At 42.5% G+C, this 23,165-nt stretch overlaps 1 protein-coding gene across 2 annotated transcripts; it reads left to right on the forward strand.

Annotated features, from left to right (window-relative positions):
* Positions 1 to 1,042: 1,042 nt before the first annotated feature.
* Positions 1,043 to 22,486, forward strand: galnt7 (UDP-N-acetyl-alpha-D-galactosamine: polypeptide N-acetylgalactosaminyltransferase 7). Of its 2 annotated transcripts, none has more exons than XM_058640034.1 (15): positions 1,043 to 1,602; positions 2,579 to 2,681; positions 4,763 to 5,081; positions 7,150 to 7,316; positions 7,587 to 7,717; positions 8,139 to 8,218; positions 9,399 to 9,581; positions 13,079 to 13,196; positions 13,289 to 13,411; positions 14,547 to 14,662; positions 16,148 to 16,250; positions 17,489 to 17,587; positions 18,570 to 18,695; positions 18,790 to 18,820; positions 19,175 to 22,486. In XM_058640034.1, exons 1-15 carry the CDS (start codon positions 1,480 to 1,482, stop codon positions 19,279 to 19,281), a joined length of 1,929 nt encoding a protein of 642 aa, XP_058496017.1. In that variant the 5' UTR covers positions 1,043 to 1,479; the 3' UTR covers positions 19,282 to 22,486. The 2 variants fall into 2 exon arrangements, with proteins under 2 accessions (XP_058496017.1, XP_058496015.1); XM_058640032.1 differs by lacking the exon at positions 9,399 to 9,581 and adding an exon at positions 9,834 to 10,016 and having other exon boundaries at positions 1,045 to 1,602.
* The last annotated feature ends 679 nt before the right edge of the window (positions 22,487 to 23,165 follow it).

Consider the following 23,165-nt stretch of genomic DNA (forward strand, 5'->3'; position numbering starts at 1 on the left):
CTTGACTTGACAGTCATAAAAAGTATCTTTCGCTAGCAAAATATGCCATTTGTGGACGAGTCGTTCGCAAAGAATCAAATCCTTTGAACGAGCTGTTCGCAACGAACCGAACTTTTAGATAGAATCAAATCTTTTGAACAATTCCTTTTCTGAAGGGAGTCAGGAATTCAGAGAAGCAAAATGGCGGACGACAAGCCAGATCTATAAAGCCTACAACAGAGACGGTCAAATGCGCAGTGGAACCTTCCAATGCGTATTAACCGCCTTAATGTCAACGCTGGCCACCTAGGTGAAGAACAATTGTTGGAAGAGTTGGCAGGATTGAGGGGCAATTATGGTATTTTCGTCAATAATATAAGAATAATAAGAATATATCAAAGAACTGGGACAGATAGACCCAACAGACGACAACTGGGAGTTGTGTGACGCCATTGTGCAAAGGTACCATGAGACTGCTGTGGTCCAAGGATGCAGCGCTGGATGTAGACGCTCTTGTGACACAGTTCAAGTTGGCTTTCGATCTTTCGATGCACTCGGTCAAGAAAATGTAGTGCCTTGGAACCTCTCCTTTAGAAACGTTTTTGTTTTTTTGTTTTTTTTAATGTTATAAGCCCATAAATGATGTTTTTACCATACTGGAGGGTACTCAAGTTTTTTGTCCCCCATTTAAATGTTTAATTTTGGCTGGAAAGTATATGTGTATATCCAGACTAGCTATTTATTATTGAGAACGCCTTGTTGACCTGGAAAACGTTTGTAAGTTCCGCCTTCTCACTGATTACAACTATAACCAACGAACCACAGGCATTTTTATGACACACACACACACACACGTCAGGGACCAGACAGACACACCTCGTGTGTCCTCCCACAGCAACTCAAACCTGAACCTGCCTTCATTACCACACACGGCAGCCTGCCAGTGTAAATGACAGTCAACATCCAGAAAAGTGATTAGTGACGCGCGCGCGCGCGAGCGAGCGAGAGAGAGAGCGAGAGAGCGAGAGCGAGAGAGAGAGAGCGAGAGCGAGAGCGAGAGAGAGAGAGCGAGAGCGAGAGCGAGAGAGAGAGAGCGAGAGCGAGAGAGAGAGAGAGAGCGGAGCCAGTGGTGGCGTATCATAGGCAGTGACGTTCACGGGGCAACGGTGGACAGTAGACGGACACAGGGCTCACCACAAGCCCGGTGAATAAACGTGGAGCTGTAGCTATCGACGCCGCTCATCACACTTTAACCCCGCTGTCGTCTTAAACTGCGCGCGCGTGTCTGTCTGTCTGTGTGTGTCTGTGTGCGTGTGTGTGTGTGTGGGGGGGAAACACGCTGACAGCCCCGGTTAGCACTTGTTAGAAGCAGCAGCAGCAGCAGCAGCTAACCGTAGCTTAGCTTAGCTGTGGGGCAGCTAAGCCCGGCTAGTCGCGGGACCAGGACCAGGACTAGGACCAGGACCAGGACCAGGACCAGGACTAGGACTAGTGTCCGCCATGAGGGTCAAAGTGGGTTTCCTTTTACGGAGTTTGCTCGTCATTGGGACGTTTCTTGGCTTGGTGGTGCTGTGGTCATCTCTGACGCCCAAACCCAGCGATGACAACCCCTTTAACAAACGGGTAAGTCAACAGCAAACTGCCTCCCCTCTCCCCTCTCCCCCTCTCCCCCCCAACCGAACTTGGATGTGGGGAAGTTAACAGAGCATCAAACTCATGGGCTGTGGAAGAACCGTGTGATCGCGGACACGCTTTCTTCTTTCATTCAGACAGTTTTAACTGTAGCGGTTGTCATGGAGATTGGTTCGTGGCTGCCGCACTGAGCCCTGCTGTATTCAGGGTTTACTTCATCTTTATTAGTTGGACACATTTTCTTCGTCCCTTTTTTATACATGTTTAACATGTTTAACATCAAACATGGTAGTTAGTGTTCTGTGAGGGGATGACAGTCCGACTATAGCACACACACACACGCACACACACACACACTCTCAACAGGTTCAGTCCAGGATGTACTATGTCCGCATACGTCACCACGAGGCGGAACTGGGAAATCGTACCTGTCATTCCATACCTTTGGTGTTCAAGTCCACATAGATCCAATCTCCTCATGCGTCTATATTGATCATGTATTCCAGAGCGTGAACTATTTGACTGATGATCAAAAGTTGATCCGTTAATGCGACTGTGATCGATTGATCAAATGTGAACACTCTGTACAAACGAAGAAATCATTCAAAAGTGAAACATTTTGGTTTTGTGGACAAAGCGAAACATTTGAGAACATCAACGCGATTCAACATTTTCTGAGGTTTGGCGGCCAAACACCTCTCGCCTGCCGGAAATGATTTCCAGCGTGCTTTTCAAAGCTGCCTTACACGACAGTTTTGCCACTCACTCACAATTTTACACACTTATTATTTATTATATTATTATATTATTTATTGTATTACACGTCACTCAGTGCAACACTATGTTCTGTTTGTCCATGCAGTTGTATTGGCTCGTTGTCTTGTGATGCGATGGTCTCTGGTGTGATGTTAAGACTGTGTCTCTGCGTCATACATAACTGCCCCTCTGTGATTTTGCTCCCACGCAGGAAGGCAACCTGCTGCCCAATGAAGGTCCGTTTAAGCCTGTGGTGCCGTGGCCTCATGTGGAGGGAGTGGAGGTGGACCTCAACGCCATCAGACAAAAACACGGTGAGTTGCGACTTTCAACGTGGCTTATGTCTTACAAAGCTGACACCTGGTTCTTGCATTTGGACCCACTGGATCCGGTAGACTTTTGTTTGGCTCAGTATAGAACTTTACCTGCTTATAGCTATTACCGTCTTACATAAGCAGGACAAAGTTCATCCTGATATACACAACTCAGTTTGTTAAATTGAGTTTTGAAACACACGTGATTCTGTTTTTACAGTCGCAGATTATACAAGAGAAGGATTTCTTTAAATTCAGTTTTATTTGTATAGAACCTATTCATAGCGTACAGAACGGGCGGAAAATGTTATAAAGTAAAGGAATTGCGAAAAACCAATGACTCAGTAGCGCCCTCCTCAGGTCAAACACCTATGGAGCAGGCCAAAATGTAGTTTCGCCGAATTTCACGAAATTTGGTGGTAACGTGATTTGGCCAAAGACGGGGACAAAAAATCTCACGCGGCCATGACCTCAACTAAACAGGAAATATTATCTCCATAATAATTATTATATACAATTATTGTGGAGAGACCCAACAGGAACACAGTGAGCGAGCACTCTGCGACAGTGGAGAGAAAATAAACTCATCTCTGACAGAACCAAGACGGTCTCTTCTTCATCAGTGGGTGGATTCTTACCACAGTTGAATTGAATCGCAAACATACTTGGGTGATCACCTCATCACAAAAAAAAATTCAGATTGATGTGTCACAAACAAAAGAAAGCAAAAAGAAAGTTGCTAAGAGAAGGACGAGAAAAGGGCGATAAAAACATAACCTTGTTGGTGATGGCAGCGTTTTAACCGTGTGTGGTTCCTGCGGCTCCACACACCAGCACCAGGCCTCCTTCATTCATTCTCTTTGAGGTTTTTTTAAAAAGCTGCTTGTTGGGTGACGCTCTACTTCTCTCGTCGTCGCTACCCTTTCAAACTAGACAAACGACTTGTTCTGTTCTTTGGAGTCCACTTCCTTTATGTTGACACGATGATGCAAAAACAGCTAACCTGTTTGTTCCCTTTACTCGTGCCGTGACCTGGCAGGTGAGTAACCTGACTGACACGTTGGTCGACTCTGCTTATCTCCTTCTTGTTTGTACAGAGGAGACGTCTTTTGCCGATTTCCTCAATTGATTTTGATTCAGTTCCATTCAGTGTCACACCAATGTGGAGATATCAGTTTCCATAACAATTTGGCTTGGTTAGGAAACACAGAAGCAATGCTGTGCTAACTGTACACAATTTGGATCTCTGTGACAGGGCTGGGCAAATATTGATATTTGAATTATTAAATGAACTAAAGTAAACAGTCAGAAGAGGGAGTTTACAGCGGGATAATGGTGGAGAAAGCTACGTTAAAAGATGCTTCTCTATGTTGTGAATAAATAGAGAAATATTATCAGTCGGACCGATATCGCGATGTGTCGCTCTATGATCGTCTTGCAATAATTTTGATTATCACAGAATCGTTGTGTGGCGATATAACTGGCATCGGTAACCTGGTGCAATCATTAACAGTACGAACGATTACGTTTGTGTTTTTTCAAGGCCCAAGAGCGTGACCGATTTGGTTATTTGATAATGAATCGATTACTAAATGAATCATCTCGACATGTTTGTTTATAATTGATTATTCGATTTTTAGAGCTTTCTTTGAAGTAATTAAATCGAGTTGTCTGATCTTAAATGTGAGTGTTTTCTGGTTTCATTGCTCCATTTGAGACAGGAAGAAAAATGTTGATTTGTGGACCATGTATATTTATTTTTATTCATACTTCAGTCCACAGTATTTGTATGAATAAATTTACAAAATGTTATTGCTGAAGAGTTTAAAAATGTTTACTGAAATCAAGTAGTTTTCCGTCACTGCTGCCGCCGTCCAATTCTTTTATACGGTCTCTGCTTATACATCTCACTCTGGAAAAAACACACATTATGTAAATATATATATATATATATATATATATATATATATATATATATATGTATATATATATATATATATATATATACAGGTTTTATTTCAAACTAATTGTATTTTGTGTGGTTTTATCCTTTTAGATTTTTGTGTTTTTTTTGTGTCCAGGAGCTGTTGTTGATTTCCCGAAACCTGAGCAGGAGCTGAACCAGAAGCAGGTGATGCAGCAGCAGTACGTGACATTCAAACCCCAAACGCTGGTCTACGACAGCCCCGTGCTGAGCCGAGGCGTGCTGGGAAACTTTGAGCCAAAGGAACCGGAGCCTCACGGGGTCCTCAACGGTCCCGGAGAGGAGGCTAAGCCCCTTGTTCTGGGCGCGGAGTACAAAGATGCAGTTCAGGCCTCCATCAAAGAGTTTGGCTTCAACATGGTGGCGAGTGACATGATCTCACTGGACAGAAGCATCAGCGACATACGCCACGAAGAGTAAGTGCCTTGTTCGCTGCTTCACCTCCCTGTTAGATGGCCTTTCTCCTTTTTTTATAAGCCGCTCACGCCCCACTCCAAAGTCCTCAGAGGATAGAAGTACATTTTTACATCAGAGCACACAGAGTTTGAGTTGTTGCTGCCTCCGTCGGTCACTTCAAATGTGTTATTTTGCAGCAGACGAACAGCAGACTTTAAAATGTTACAAGGTTTTTTTTAAAGGTCATGTTTGTTGTTTGTTTCTATGAGTCCTTGACATTTGCCCTAAATAGACATGGGGTCATTGAAAGTCCTTGAATTTTGTGCAAGAAAGAAGTTGAGTTGATGTTTAGGTAAATGTCTCCATTGTTTGTTATGACGCCACCTACTGTTTCACGTCCTGCGTTACTTGAAGAACAAAGGTGGAGTCATAGTCACGAGATTAAGGCCACATCCATACTACTAAGATTTAATTTGCCGGTGGCCACATTGCCCCCGGTGTTTTAGAACCCTGAGGTTGCAGTTTAGTACAAAAGGACCAAAACAATGACACAGTTCTCCCTCAGTGACTGGTGCTCATCAGCCATGACTGGACTAAGAATGAAAGAGAACTTTCCCCCTGTACGATTCTTAAAACGTTTTCCCTTGAGACACGGCATACTGTACGCTGCTGCTGAACTACATGACCAAACTGGTTTTATCTGGGTCTAAGTGAACTGGGCTAAGGATTTGAAGCCTTCACTGAGACCCTGAGTGCAGCAATGTTAACACTTCTGAACCAAACCTATGACCCATCCTTTTATTATTTATTTGAACTATTATTCTACTCCTTTGAACTTTAACTTCTATTTTACTGCCATGTTCCATGTCTTTACTTTTACGTACTGAATGACTTTATTTTATTTATTTCGTCGTGTTTTCTCTCTCTCTCTCTCGCTTCCTTTCCTCACCTCTTTACTTCTTCTTTTCCCTCTCTGCTCCACTTCCTCCATTACTGTCTTAAAGCACAGTACCAGCACACTGTGTGTGTGTGTCTGCTGAAACGGTTGCTGGGTTTTGTGGTCGGCTGTATCCTTGATTATGCTTTTTCATCCTGATTGTTTGCTTATCAGTAAGGTAAACACACATTAGGAAGGTGTAACTTGTTCACACCCAACTAAACAAAACGGCCTTTTAACCCAAGTGACAGGTTGGGAAGGTTCAGCCAGTTTCTTTATCGTCAGACATGTCTGTGATATTTATACATCGACTGGATGAACGTTGTGTTAAATGCGTCGTGTCAACATCAGTCAGCTGGGATTGTTCTTCTCATATAAAACGTGTTTGCTGTCTTCCTGGTTTGCCCGTTGAAGCCAAATAAGAAAATGAATCAACTTCGATCGTTTTGGCGTTTATTTGGCTTTAGAGTTTTCAGATTTTTCAGCTCCTTGAATGAATAAAGCCAGTCTTTCTGCTAAGCTCTCCATCAGGGATCAGCAAGTAAATGTGGCCGAGAGACAATTTTCTTTTGTAAGCAATTGAATATTTGGGCCACAACGTTGTGTCTTCATCAGGCAAAAATGCCTTAAAACCCACGTTTGCTGCCGTAAACTAACAATAATGTGGACGTTGACTTTTAATCGGCAGCTTGTTACACAGACAAAAGCTTGTACTCATTCAATTTTAACAATTACTGCTTCTTCTCCTTCTTCTTTGAGCTTCAAACATGCAAGTAGTTCTTTTACTGACATTTACTCCTCAAACCTGACACCTTTACTCCCCGTTACCATGACAACGGCAGTGTTTTTTGATTTTTTTTTAGCAACAATGTCTTAGTTGAGTCGATTCTTATTTTTTTACAGAATAAAAGCTCTGAACGCGATATGAAATTGAAATCTTTTTGTAAATAGTTTAAGATGAGATTTGTTAAATCTGGGGCCACCAATTGCTGATCACTGGTCTTGGCTTCCGTCCCCTGACCGTTCTTCAAGGCTGAGTTCAGAGTGTTTAGTTCCCCTAAACTATTTTCCCCGGGAAAACATTTGCCTGATTTCTGCACTGCGGCGAATGAAAACCTGTAGCTGACCTGCCCTTGTTGCCCCCTCTGTAGGTGTAAGTACTGGAATTACGACGACAGGCTGCTGACCTCCAGCGTGGTGATCGTGTTCCATAACGAAGGCTGGTCCACTCTGATGAGAACGGTCCACAGTGTCATCAAGAGGACGCCCAGGAGATACCTGGCTGAGATCGTCATGATCGATGACTTCAGCAACAAAGGTGGGCTTCGCTTGTTTCTAATGGTTAAACTGTACATGTTGAAACCGGCAACATTTATCAAATTTGTATTAAATAGGTAATTCATGAATAATAATTGGTCAATGCTGATTATTAAACAATGGCAATCGGTCGACCTCTGGTTGGAGTCAATGAAATAACCAACTAGTAAAAACAAGAGAACAGGAAATTTGGCAAAAGCACCGATGATACATGCAAAGAAATGCTGTCACATGTTTTAATGACAAGTTGTGTGTGTGTGTGTGTGTGTAGTCCATCTTAAGGAGCGTCTGGAGGAGTACATCAAGCAGTGGAACGGTCTTGTCAAGCTCTACAGAAATGAGAAGAGAGAAGGTCTGATCCAGGCCAGGAGTATCGGAGCACACAAGGCCAATAAAGGACAGGTATTAAACTTTCTTTATTCCCTCAAATTGGTATCGACTGGTTACCCGTGTGCTGATGTGAGGTAAATCTAGCAGATTTACAACTAGAACAAGTAGTAGAAGTATCTACGGATACCAATATGATGTCGTTTTAGACGTTTTAAACTATGAAGCTGTCATTTGTGTCATTTCAAGCTCTTTCTAAGACATAATTCTCCATCTGTGTAACAAATGTTCTTCTCCCGTAAAGATGAAACAAACAGCCCACAACATGGCTGATGTTTATTCACAGTATCGTATCAGCTCAACCCTCTTATATTTCTAGAAGAACAGTATTGAAGCTTCACACCCAGCTCACAGAGGTTAAACTAATACAAAGACCTGTCTGTCTGTCTGTGTGTGTGTGTGTGTGTCTCTGTGTGTGTGTGTGCTTGTTGTGTAGGTGCTGATCTACCTGGACGCTCATTGTGAGGTGGCAGTCAACTGGTACCCTCCGCTGGTTGCTCCGATTTCAAAAGACAGGTAGTGCAAACAGACCTCTGAACGTGAATGTTCAGTCTTCACACATTGCGGGGGAAATTGTCAACGCTCAGTCATTCAAGTCTTTAGCATTATTATCAGTATTATTTATTACAAACATGGAGCAATTGCTCATTGTAGGAGAACACATTGCTGCATGGACTGAGCTAGTTTTAATTAAGGTTTTTATGTGACGTCTAGGGCCAGTGGTTCTCAAACGTTTTATACCACCTGAGTAACACCATTATCAGTCAGCTACAGACTTTTCTGTCTTCTTTTAGCTAACTTTAAGCTAACTTGTAGTTAGGAATGTCTTCTTTTAGCTAACTTGTGCCTGGTGCAAACCAATATATGGATACTCATGGAGCTGAGAGCAGATTATTCCAGGGAAATATGTTAAAGGCCATCATCCAGATGATTATATGTGTCATCTTGATGTTGCCTCTGTTCTCCTGGGCCAAGTTAATTGAAATAAATCTCCTTAACTCTTAACTTGTCACAGATTCCGGGGTCATTTTCACTCTTCTCCAAAAACCTTGACATCAAATAATCCCCAACCCCACGAGATTAACGCTGTACTGTATATTTAATCATCACCTTCCTTTTCAGCATATCTATTGTTGTTTCTTTCCCCCTCTTGTGTTTGTTTGTGTTAGTATGCTACAAATATAAGCAGATCAGACAGCAAATTAAAGGTACAGTATGCAGGATTTTTCAGCCTGATTGATGTTCTCGACAATCCCTTAATCAGATCCCAGCTTCACATTTCAATTAGGTAATCTGAGGAGAACGACAACTCTGTGGCCCTGCTCTTTGCTCTGTCTACTTCCTCACAACTCAGTGGCGTTACAGCGCCACATATAGGCCTGGCATATGTACTACAGCGTTTAGAGTTGTTTGTGGCTGAAGATGTTTCTTTGAAACAAAGTTCTCCGTCCGAGTGGATGAGGCCTAAGTTTTCTTCCCAAGTTTGTGTTAGGGCTGCGACTAACGGCATCTGCATTGTAGATTATTTTCTCTATGAATCGATGAGTTGTTTAGTCCACAAATTGTCTGAAATGAAGATGTTCCTAAATGTCTTGTTTTGTCCACAAACTCAAATTAGTCAGTTTTCATGTGATCATGTAAGACACATACAGACGTGTGTGCGTGTGTGTGTCTGTGTGTGTGTGTGGGTGTGTAGGACAGTGTGTACAGTGCCCCTGATAGACTATATAGATGGTAATGAGTACACTATGGAGCCTCAGCAGGGTGGCGATGAGGACGGCCTGGCTCGAGGAGCGTGGGACTGGAGTCTGCTCTGGAAGAGAGTGCCACTTAGCCAGAGAGAGAAGGCCGAGCGGAAATACACCACCGAGCCTTACCGGTACACACCGCAGAGCCAGCGTTCTAACACTCACTCATGCCTGTTCTGTTTGTGTCTCCATCTCCCATCCCTTCATCCCACCTGTCCTCTCCTCCACTGTGTCGTCTCACTCCCACCCCATGTCTCTGTCTTGTACTGGTTTGCTTGTACTATACATCCCCCCCCCACCCCTCCCCTGTATGTACACCCACCCCATGCACGTCTCCCGTGTATCTGGTATGCATCCCCTCCCCCCCACCTCCATTCTGTCAGAACGGTGTGTACGGTGCCTCTGATCGACTCCATCCATGGCGAGAAGTACACCATCGAGGCCCAGGGTGGAGGAGACAAAGATGGCTTTGCTAGAGGAGCCTGGGATTGGAGCATGCTCTGGAAGAGAGTTCCTCTGGGAGAGAGGGAACATAACCTCAGAAAATCTCAGACTGAGCCATATAGGTACAGAAAACCAAGTCTCCTCACTAATCCAGGGCAGTGTCAACACCGGAGTAAAAACATGTCCCAGCAAACCTGGATCAGTGCTTACTAAATGTCTGACTCACTGGATGCTGGTGTAGCGTGTGAGGGCTGCGTCGTCGTGTAACTTTTCAGTAACAAGTGTTTGCCATTGGATGGTCCTCTTGGAAATAAGAGAAGCCATAGATATGTGACGCTGATTATGAGCGCCCGAGCATGAACGTGCCAGGGAGGAACCTATTGTTCCTGTTAAGATTATTATTTTTCTCCAAAGTTGCTCTCATTTCTGAGGTTACATTATAATATACATATTAACATTACATTAAAACGCATGAAAAACCCGTTCGTAGCTCCAGGGCTCTAAAGTGCCCCCAGAAGTCGGGTCATGGTCGGATCAGGACCAGATTTGGTGAGTTTGTTGGGCTTACTCCAAATTTAGTTGGTTTTTTTTCTTCGGTGTCACACATAGTTGTACAGAGTTTAACCAAACTTGGTACATGTGTTGCTCTCATGATTCCAAACATTTCTAATGTACTTCCATTAGCTCCGCCTATCCAGAAGTTGGCCATTTTGGAAAAACAAAAAATGGCTAGTCTACACATTTGAACAAACTCGTCCTAGCACGGTTGAGCACAGTCATCGGATGTGACGAGTTGCGTGGGGCGAGGGCTCCAGTCTGACTAAGCGTACACATGCAGGAGTCATAGGACTTTGAATCGTATTATCCAGGTACGTTAGTCCAACTAAGACTAGCTCAATTTTAGTCGGACTAACATGTTTACATGAAGTGAATGTCTTAGTCCGACTAAAATGGAACTTTGAATGTGCATGTGAAGTCACAAATTAGACACATGTGAAGAAGTTGTCTTGGTTAAAGCACAGGAGACTGCTCAGAGCCACTGACGCATTTCTGCTCACGTAGTCGTTCGGCAGACCGGATAATAACCCGTCCTCATTGTGTCTCAGGTGTATCTATACGCTATCTGATTGTAATCCGATTATAGGACACGGGCTTATATCAATTTTCCGCGACGTGGACTTGCTGCTCACGCATCCAGTGTGACCATATTTCTTCTCTAACATCAACTAACTCGTGAAGAAGCTGATCTCAAACCAACTCTGTACATCATTCATGTCAGATGAAGGAAAAGATCGGCGCGTAATCGCCAACAAAATATACGTATAGATCGTCATCTAACCAACTACACTCCCTCTGATTGGGAGCATCTAACCACTTCTCTGTCCATCAACTGTCCAGTCTCTCATATCTCTAACCCTGGGAGTTAATCGGTGTCTTCTTTTTTTTTTGTTCTACTCTCAGTCTGATTCTCTGATGATACTGCTACAGCTTTGGTAAATTTAAGAATTTAACACTTCCTGTTTATGAGGTGGTGGGCTCTGATTTAACATCTCGTTTTAGCCAAATTAAAGATCTGATGAAGTAGTCAATCTGAAAGCGGTGGGGATGAGGAGCAGCAGGGCAGCTTCTTCTGTGAATTGGGATCGGACTGGGGCACCATCATCACCCCAATCTCCCCCCCCGAACACTTCATCCTATCATCCATCATGTCTTCCTGTCATTCTGATTTGTTCTCACTTTGTTTGTTTCTGTCAGTTTCTTTGCTCTTCTTCTCCTTCTCCTTCTTCTTCGTCTTCTTCTCCTCCTCAGTGTTGTTAGTATCACAGTAACAGATAACGGCGGGACACACCAAGCCAACTGCAGAGACGCTGAGTCGGCCTATGTCCATCAAATCACAAAAAAGACTTGAGTGCATTGCTCTCAAACATTCTGCACATGTGTGAGATGCAGTACCTCTCCAGGTCAACGGGTGGCACCAGTCTGTATTTGTATTTATGGATATATTGATGTACTGCATTTTACTTTTTTGTGTTTTATCAGCTCACCCTTAATTACGACAGCAATAATGATAAGAATGTCAGAAATGGAGACATTTTCCAAAAAAGCTTCTTGAGTGTCGCTCTAATCCTCTGTTTTTCTCACTTACAACGTCGCTCATCTGACAAACCAATCAGAGTGCTTTATCCGTCCTCTGCCCAGACTCCGCCCAGATTTGACATGTCGGATCTCCTGAAAAGATCTGCTCAGGATCTGCTTCTGATTTAATTTCAAGATGTGTCATGATGAATTTGCATCCTGAGCTCGGGTCAGATATTTACAAGAGTATTGGGGCCACATGGTCAGTCAGTCAGTCATCATCTACCGCTTTATTCTCAACCAGAGGGTCGCGGGGGGTGCTGTGCCAAACTCAGCTACATCGTGCGATAGGCGGGGTACACCCTGGACAGTTCGCCAGTCCATCGCAGGGCCACACACAGATAGAGACAAACAACCATTCACTCTGACACTCACTCCTATGGTCAATTTAGAGTGTTCAATTTACCTAATCCCCACATTGCATGTTTTTGGACTGTGGGAGGAAGCCGGAGAACCCGGAGAGAACCCACGCACACACGGGGAGAACATGCAAACTCCATGCAGAAAGGCCCTTGTTCCAACCGGGGCTCGAACCCGGGTCTTCTCGCTGCAAGGCGAGAGTGCTAACCACTACCCCACCGTGGGGGCCACATGGTATAAAATATAAATAATAAAACAGCATGAATTCTGAGATTAAAGAAAAAGACTTTAATCTCAGAATTCTGACTTTTTCTTTAATCTCAGAATTAGAATTCTGACTTTAATCTCAGGATTCATGCTGTTTTATTTTTTTGACGTGTGGCTCTTTTTTATACTCTTCCGTAGATATTCACGCCCTAGTTTTGGTGAGTTTAAACATTTGATTTATGAAACGTTCCATCTCGTCTAAGCGTCCCACAGACAGAAAGTCACAAAGCAGAGGTCACTTGGCTTGATTTGATAATATAAGATCACGGAATCGTCTCAGAGACGATTAAAACATCACAACCTTGGTGTGTCCCGACCTTCAATGACAATCTGGTGTGATTTCAGTGTTATAATGTTGATTTTTTTTTTCACATGCGTGTACGTGTCTGTCGTCTGGATCTGTGTGTGTGTGTGAGTGAAGGTCTCCAGCCATGGCAGGAGGTCTCTTTGCCATAGAGAGAGACTTCTTCTTTGAGCTGGGTCTGTATGACCCGGGTCTGCAGATATGGGGAGGAGAGAATTTTGAAATATCGTACAAGGTAAATCTCCTCGTTTACGCTCACTCAGGGCTTTTAAAGTTGTTTTCTTTTCTTTTTTACAACAATATTGTTCATGTTTTTAATGAATGCAGATCTGGCAGTGCGGCGGTCAGCTGCTCTTTGTCCCGTGTTCTCGCATCGGTCACATCTACAGACTTCACGGATGGCAGGGGAACCCACCGCCTGCACATGTGGGATCTTCACCCACTCTGAAGGTAGGAGCGAGTCTCTGTGTGGACTCAGAACCTTTGATTAGCTCTTCTAAAATACGTTAAAAAACCTGCACTATTATAAGAGCTTTCACACAGAGCACCGTTTTTATCACTTTATTGCTTCTTATTATCTGCATTACACTATTTTTTTATCGACTTTATCAAGGTTTTACATGATCTTTCATGTTCTTTCCAGAGTTGTATTTTCCTTTTTTTTTTTTTCTACATATAGTGTTTCATCCTCGCTTTATAGTTCTTGGGTTTATATATAGTCTCATATTTATTTTAAACTTTATTTTTTTTGTGTTTTATCACATTTTTATGAATTATTTAACAATTTTTTATATCATTTATCAAGGTTATAAACCGTTTGATGTCTTATAGGGTTTTATCCTACTTTTAGTTGTTATTGCATTAATTCTAGTTTAATTAATGTGGGTTTTGTATAAGCTTCTGTGTTTATTTTAAACTTTTAATTCTCTACTTTTTGACTTTTAGTATTTTATCTGAATTTCACAGTTGTCATTACTCTAGTTTATCAACGTTTTACATAAACTGTTGTGTTCATTTTTCACTCTCATCGGGGTTTTTATACATATTTTATATATTGATTCACTACTTTTTATACGGTTTATTAAGGTTTTGCAGTTTGGTTCTATCCAAATTCTATAGTTGGGTTTTATAAACGTTCATATTGATGAGATTTGAGTTGGATGAATTATTTAACTAGTTTTTATATCATTTATCAAGGTTATAAACCATTTTTTACTCTTATAGGCCATTATCCAAATGTTTGTTATTGCATTGATTTTGGTATAATTTAGGACGGTTTTATATAAGCTTCCATGTTAATTTGTTAACTTTGGTTCTCTATTTTACTTTTTTGTATAATGTAGCAGAGGTTTTACAGAAACTTTAATGTTTTTGTCCAAACTTTTATTGCACGTTTTCCTAATTTTGTTATTTAGTTTGTTTCTTTGTATTTTATTTCTGTATTCCCTTTTTGATATAGAAGGCAGAACAGAAGTCTAATAATTAATGAATCTGTGAGTTCACATGCACAAGAATAATTTTGTGTTTGTCATCGTGTCGGTTCCTGTCATCACTTATTCTACTGTGTGTGTGTGTGTGTACACAGAACTACGTCCGTGTGGTGGAGGTGTGGTGGGATGAATATAAGGATTATTTCTATGCCAGTCGTCCTGAAACTCTCACGCTCGCCTACGGAGACATCAGCGAGCTTAAACGTTTCAGGTAACACAACTCCACTCTACCCAACTTTAATAGCAGCCACAGCTGAAGCAAAGTGCTGCAAATAAATAAGAATAGAACGTAAGACATAAAACATAAAAACAATAAAACAATAACAATATAAAAACAATAAAACACTAAAATAAGAGCAGAGTCTCATGCTGGGTTGAAAGCCAAGGAAGAGCCACTGGGACCAAAACACTGTAATTTCTGTTTTCTTTTCCCTAAATTTTAAAAAGTTCAGGGACTTCCAGGCTTTAAAGGGCACATATAAAAAAAAGGGGACACTTTTTAGTCATTTTAATACTTATATTATGGACTCTGGAGGCCCTACCAGTCGCCAAAGTGTGGAAAAAGAATACTCAGTCATGTTTTCGTGGTTCCCCTTAGTGTAAGTAAAGGTGATAAAACACTCCATGTTGAATTCCCTGCACTTATGACGGCAGCATGCGCATTTCACCGCAAATGTTACTGCCCACCAGTAAGTTTACTTGGAGAGCTCCACCTTAGCTCCACCTTGTCCCTGCGAGAGTGCAGGCGAGGGAGGAAGAGCGGTATTATGTCAACACGGAGGGACAAGTGTGCTGTTGGTGGCTGCACAGTGGAGCACAGTGTTTTACAGAGGATTTTATATATGAAGCTAATGTGCCGGATAAAGTCAGCAAACGTGTGTTTGTGTGTTCGCACCACTTCACATCAGACTGTGGCCAGCGGTCGCCGTATTTAGTCAGCGACGTACAAACACACACATTGTTAAGAAAAGGTCACATAGAGGTCATAACTGACCATTCTGACACGTCCTAATTAAACATATTTGTTCAGTACGTCCTCCATGACCGGAGCACAGACTCAGTCTGATACAGTCACATACAGCAGCAGTTTATGCAGCGATCAGCGGTGGATCAGTGGTGCTGTTCCTAAGTGTTTTTAACTGATTTACAGTTGGACAGTGTTCGGCTCGATCCTTATGTAGGACGTCTCTTCCTGTGACTCTCGCTGTTTTCCGCGCACGCTGCCATGTTGATATTGTCAGAGAACTAGTGGAGGGAGGGGGAGAGGAATGAGGGGAGGGAACAGGAGCTGAGCGAGTGAGCGCTGTAAAGAGGACAAATCAGAAACCCCCTGGAAGAAGTGGGTGTGTGTTTGCTCTCATTTGCATATAAAGGGACCACGCACAAAACCGAGCGTTCTGAAAGGGGCGGGTTTAGCAGGGTTATTGAACTGCTATGATGCTTCATCCTTATGGTATTTTGACCAAAGCATGTCACTGACATGTTCATTAGGACACCAGGGAACTATTTTAACTTGGAGAAATAGGGTATAATATGTCTCCTTTAATGTCTTCAAGAGATAACAGAAGTTGTTTGGGTTAAAAGCAGGGGGCCCTAGAATTAAACCCTGTGGAACCCCATGGTTACATACAGGTTATTTTGAGGACTTGCAAAGGAACACATATGTTGTTTGAATGTTTTATTTATGATTCCTTAGGGAGGAGCATCGATGCAAGAGCTTCAAATGGTTCATGGAAGAAATAGCGTACGACATTCCGACGCACTACCCTCTGCCTCCTAAAAATGTGGAATGGGGGGAGGTAAGTTTAAGCACGCTCGCACGCACACACACACACACACACACACAGAGACACAGTCTCAGTCATGGCTCCTCGTTGGGGCTGAACAATTTATCGACATTTTATCAAAACAGCGATGCGGCCGACTGCAGTTCTCAATGTTTCTGACATTTACTCAAAGGTCACTTAAAATCTCACCTTTCTTTCCGGTGCCCGGCTTAAACTTCAGCATCTCGTCTTCAGTGTAAATACAATGGAGTACCGTCATGTGATTGGCTGATGAGATATGTAGCAGTTTAATAGGTGTACCTAATAAAGTGAATGTGTATATATTTGATTTCTATAATGTTTCTACTCTCCCAAAACACAATTTTGGTGGTGTATGTCATCTCTTTGAATGAGAAGGAGGTGAAATACTATGCATATAAGTATGTACTTATATAGAATGTATGTGAGGTGATTGAAAGTACTGCTAATTAGGGCTGGGTGATATGCCGGTAGTAAGAGTTATATCGGTATATTTTAGAAAGAGATATGTAGTTGAGATAATATCGCCGGTATATTATATATTATTTTTATGTTGCCTTGTGAACGCTATTTAATAAAGTTGACCACTTCTCTCTGAGTCTACAAGCCTAGTTCAGCTGCTCAACCACGCCCCTTACATGGACGTACTACGTAGTGTTGTCCCACCCGCGCTACGCATCACAACAGACATTTGAACAAAAACGACACGGTGCAGGTGGAGAGTGAGTAGTTGGTGGCAAAGAAAAAGAATAATGGTGCTGTTATTTTCTTAAATAAAATGTCTACTTTTACTCATTTTACATTTTTCTTAACCATCTTCGTTACTTGTTACTACAAAATAAAAGTTGAGCTGGTGACATAATGCCTGTTTGTTGACGCTAGTTTTTAGCGGCACCAGCTGTTAGCCGCAGATTTTGGCTCCAAGTGGACTTAAAACACATCAGCGGCTCGTTGTTTACCGTGTCTGACACAGAGGCTCTGATCTCCGGGTTTCTGGTCTCTTGTCTCCGGATTGATGTTGTACACTCCGGACGCCGGGTTTCAGCTCTCAGCTGTTTCAGCTTTCAGCTGTCAGCTGAGTGGCCAACCGGTGAACTAGCGAGCTAACCCGTTTTGTTCAAAATATCGTTATAATATCGCATATCACCATTCGAACAAAAAATATTGCGATATCAGTTTTGGTCCATTTCGCCCAGCCCTAATGGTAATGTAACCTGTGTGTGTGTGTGTAGATACGGGGCTTTGAGACCAGTTACTGCATTGACAGTATGGGACGCACCAATGGAGGGAACGTGGAAATTGGACCGTGCCACAGAATGGGAGGCAACCAGGTATGAAAGTGTTTAAACGTGTTGTTTTGTCTCCTGTTTCCTGCTTTATAATTCATTCACTGTGTGTCACTTTTGAATATATTAACCATGTTGGACGTTTCCTCTTAAACTGTTGGGCCAAAACTTATTTTAGGATTATTCCACTCCAAAGATCGAGCTGTGAATTTGTGGTTTAGGGCGTCATTTTCTCAAATCACTTGTTTTTTGTGTCATGAAATGTTAGAAAGTGTTAAATGATGATGTTTGTTTGTCCACAGACCAAAAATGATACTGCTTTGGTGATTTCATTTTTGATATGGAGAGAAAGAAACCAGAAAATGTTGACATTTAAGAAGCTGAATGAATAGAATAGAATAGAATAGAATAGAAGTCTTTACTGTCCACCAGGGTGGAACATTTTCTTTGGCTGACCAGCACAGTGATGAGACTCAAACACTTGATCTTCCTGAAAACAGGAGTAAAATAAAAGAATCACCAAATAATAAATAAATAAACAAATTTTTTTTCACTGGAAATTTAAGTTTGTAAAAAGTTGCTCACTCTTTTGCACCAAAGTCCAGATAGCTCATGGGGTCAATGGAGAGCTGGTCTACTTCAGCCTCCATCAGAAAGGTTGAAGACAGGTTAATATGAGCAAAGGAATTTAAACACACAAGTCACAAAATAAGACATTTGAACTTACTGAAGGACGCAGCAGTGAATCAACAACTCCTGAGAAGCCGTAAAATCGCTGATCTTCTCTATGGAGTTAGTGAGCTATTTAGATTGTGACAAAAACAAAAAGATTTCAAGTCAGAAAAGGCTGTTTAATGGCAAAGTTAAGTGTTGGATATATTCTAAAGATATCATATACTTACGAAGACCTCAAATTGATTACATTAACTTTCTGTAAAGTGGCCAGAATCAGTCCCTTGTAATAAAAGCTGAATTATCACTGTCACAACACTGACACCCATGATCCGTGTGCATGTGTGTTGCGCAGTTGTTCCGTATCAATGAGGCCAACCAGTTGATGCAGTACGACCAGTGCCTGGCCAGAGCAGATAATTCAGCTGTTATTATCACACACTGTGAGAGGAACCAGCACAACGAGTGGAAGTACTTCAAGGTGACACACACACACACACACACTGTCAAAGAAAGAGGATGAGTATTTGTGTGTGAAGTGTAAAACCCATGTTTGTCTTTCTCTGTCTGTCCAGGATCTTCATCGGTTCACTCATGTGCCAACAGGTAAATATGTGCTGACTTCTTTTTTTTTTTTTTTTTTACTGGCACTCATCGTATTTCCTGTGGAAAGATGATTAAAAAAGACTACCAAGTAAAGGTACTGTTCACAGCCAGGACTGTGTTATTGTCTCTACCTGATATGTACCAATAATCTGAACTGTAACCCTGGAAACAGCCTGAGAAACAGGAAATACACACTTTTGCAGTACGGGTTTCCCGTAAGTGTTTCAGGTTCCGCATCATGGCTGGCGAAGTAACGAACAAACCTGCGGATTCACCTGTCAGCTCCACTCGAGTTGAAGCACTGGAGTTACTGAGAGTAAGCGGGATAATCATTCATGTGTTCTCTCCTGACAGGGAAGTGTCTGGACCGCTCTGACCTGCTCCACAAAGTGTTCATAGCAGACTGTGACAACAGCAAAACCACTCAGAAATGGGAAATGAACAACATCGTGGCTGTATGAAGAGCGGCACACGGGGGGGAGGGGGAGGGAGGGAGTGAGCGTCTACACACTGATTCACACCTGCCAAGAAACACATCCACACTATACGTTTACAGACACTGTCCTTCAATCAAGAAGATGTTCTTGTTGTGAGCCAATCACTGTCGGTGCAACCTCTAAAAATGAAGGAGTCAGCGTGAGTCACAGACACTGAGGCTATGTTCATACTACTACGTTTTCATTATATATATAGAAAACACATCGGATGTAATCTGCGTCCATATCAGCACACCTTTTCACTCCTCTGCGGCTGTTTGCTGTTAGAATAATGAAAATGAAGAGACCGAGGGCGAGGTGCAACTTAAAGTCTGAAGTCGAGTTCTTTTCAACGATGTCTGATTTCCACCTGCTTTGTCTAAAACTCCAGGTGAGTTCTAGTTGTAGTTGGGACGTTGAAATGTCCATGTTGAGGGGGACACCTGGACTCGTAAAGTCGTAGCAACCTCACAAACCCCTGACGTAGGATTCTGAGATGGCTGCCACTCGTACTTCTGTTTCAGTCGTACACAGAGTAGAGTGTCGTTATCGACTGGCATCGCTAACAACGTACATACGTCCATGGTTTTTTTTCCCCCCTAATTTCCCAACTGGAATGTTGTCACTTAGACATCCGGTGTAGATGGAACGCAGCATTGTCCCAGGCTTGTTTTCTGGGCTGTAAAACATGGACGCATTCGTTATCCGGAGCAGAATTTATGCACTTGTGTTTAATCACTCAAAACACAACGGAAACAAGGTAGTATGGATGTAGCCCGTGTGTTCACTAATAACAGCTTCAGCCCAAGACGGCTGGCTTCGGCATCTGTCAAACCCTAAGTTGGTGTACTCTGCTACTGCACAGGCGACAGGTAAAGTTGTGAATATGGAGGCTGAAGCTGCTGAGCTGGAAACACGGCGGCCTCCGTCTCTGTCCGTTCTCTCGGGCTCTCAGGTCTTTTCTAAGCAGTTGCGTGGATTATCTGAAATTGATTGACGTCAGTAATAAAAGCCTGATTTATACTCTGTCGCATGACAGAAATGCACCTGTGGAATTTTCATGCGACGCCCTACGCCGTCGTATTTTGTCACAAAGTGTTATATTAGTCACGTATCGAGGTTTTTGTCTCTTCTGCATAAATTTTATCAACAACATTATTAAAAATCGCACAAATATAGACACAAATCAACAAGCTAACTCATTGATATACCTATCTATATGGGCCTGTCACTACCTGATCTGTAGTAGAGACTCGATTTGTTCCATATGCAAAGTGCGGCTAGCTCCCATCACAACCCACACACCAATCGTAAACCTGAAACAGCCTTCATAACAGAAGGACCAAAACCAGTCATGCTAATTTTCGCTTTGGACTTTGGTGTGGGAGAGTGAGCGGTTTACCAACTTCAGTTTTTGGAAGGAAAAAGGCTCTCTAATGCTGAAATACAGCCACAAACGTATTCCCGACATATCGTGGACTTAATCTTGTGTATATTTATTTAGCTAAGTTATTTTGTTAAGTGGCTAAAGTATGTTTTTCTTTACGTCCTCACTGAGGGCTAGCATGTGCGCACTTCGTGAACACTTCTATTTGTCAGTAACTCGTATAGGAAGTAGCCACACTTTTGCACATGCGATGAACGAATCGGGGGTTCCAGTACGGATCGCGTAGCTACTGGGCCTTTGGCACAGCAGCCATTTTGCTGGGAACATCACAGATGAAGATCGTCACATGAATGATGGCTGGGTTCCATTTAGCTTGCACAGTTAGTGACTAAAGCTTACACAAGCGACATTTATCAAAGGTGTCATTCAATGGAGAATGAATCAGGCTTTAATATTCAACAGTCTCTAACTCTAATTACGCTTTTTCACTCACTCAAAAGAATCCTGGGTTTTTTTTTTACCGGTGAAGGATGCGGTCACATGATAAGCAGCTAACGAATGAGCGTCAGGTTTTTAGGCTGGACTCATGTGTTCACACAAACACACACTCACACACACATAGTGTTTACTAGGACTGAACACTCAGGGGAGTGAAAGGAAAACCAGCAGTTGAACCTTTTAAAAGAAATGTTTTCTAACAGTTGTGAATGTGTTGGCTTGAGGATGACAATCCGGGCCGTCAGAGATGACATTAAAGGGATAGTTCAGTCCCCCCCTCACCGCCTCATAAAGTCTATGCCCCACTTATACAATTCTCTACATTTGTCCGACTACAAACTTGAATTTGTGTCGCTGTGTAAAAATCGGTTGCTCTCCTGCACCAAAGTCCATAGAGACGACCTGCGATTTTCCCGTCATGGCACAAAGGAGTTGTTGATTCACTGCTGCCCCCCATCACTTACTTTAACATGTATTATTTTGTGTCTTCTGTGTTTGAAATCCTCTGTTTTAGTCTTTCATTGGTGACACAAACTTGCCAAGCGAGGCAGCCATGGACCAGCAGCTCCTGTGTCACTGCGAGCTCAAACAGCTCTTTTTCCTCTATAGACTTTGGTGCAGGGGAGAGAGAGTGAGCAGTTTTACAAGAGTAGATGGAGAAGGCTGTCTAAATACCTGAGATAAAGACACATTAAACACAATGCAAACAGACTATTTGTCGACCACACTTAAATTTAAAAAAGAACTTTAAAGCTAATACTGTGAGCCGCCAGGCTAACATGCTACCAACACTGACATGAGCCTGAAAGAACGCCGTCCTCGTGAAGCGATAATGTCCCCCTACATAAAACCTCATACAGAGTTGGTTTGTGTAAACCAGTGGTTCACAAAGTCTGGGTTGAGACTTTTTTTGGGTCCCCAAACAAATTTTCCCTCCCTTTTAAGTTTTTTTTTTTACTTAATGATTTGTTTATCAGTTTAAGTTTATAGTAGGTTTCACAGATATGGCTCTAAATTTAGATCGTGATTTTTGTGAGTGCCCATTTGGAACGTTTGGGAAACACTGGTCTAAACCACCCTGAAGCTCCGCCCCCACTGTGCTCCATCTTCCATCCCTTTTTCTGCCACAACAACTGATCAGTTGCAGATCACTGCATTTTTATTGGCTTGAGTTTTTCGTACGCGGACGCACACACTGAGAGGAGAGTGCCACGATGTGACCTTCCTGCCTTACTGACTGCCTCGATGACTAATTCAGTAGCTGACCTGTTGACTGTGACCTCATAAAGGAAATTAAAATAAAAACACACCTCAGTGTTGATATAAGGGGGGGGGGGGGGGGGGGTATCTGAGAAATGCACAAATTATGGTGGAGAAAATGAAATGGGGGGCGGGGGTGGCATAAAATGTGACTGCTTCTGGGTTTTTGTTTCTTTGGTTTTTATTTTCGCAAGGGAAGGGGGCGTCTGGTGTAGTGATCATCGCGTATGCAATGTTTTGTACAATGTACATAGATTTCTTTCTAAAGACGATCATGATGCTTTTTTTGTGAAGGGCCTTGAATGATGTTGTAAATATCTAACTTATAGCAGAGATTTAATAATATGGGCTGAGCAGTGGGTGATTGAGCAAAATAAAAAGACCTAATTTTTACTATGACCACAGTGTTCTGTTGTTTCTGGAAGCTCATCTCAGTTTTTATACATGTGCAGTTTTGTGTTTCCCCATCGGGACGGGAGCGAGTGCTCCTGTCACTCGTCCTCGTCCTATCTCTGCTCTCCCCAGGTACTGGTGATCCAGCTGCGGTGACACAGGCTGGTGGACAGTGGACAGATGGAAATTGTGGAGGTGACAGACAGTGTGTTATGAGACCGTCACACACTCAGCTGACATAAGGCATAAGGTGGCTGTGTGTAGTGTAGTGTTGTACAGTTAATTTGTGTTTAATCACTCAAAACACCCAACACACTAGTTTTCTTCTGTT

The sequence above is a fragment of the Solea solea genome, chromosome 10, assembly GCF_958295425.1.
Source record: "Solea solea chromosome 10, fSolSol10.1, whole genome shotgun sequence".
Taxonomy (NCBI): Eukaryota; Metazoa; Chordata; class Actinopteri; order Pleuronectiformes; family Soleidae; genus Solea; species Solea solea.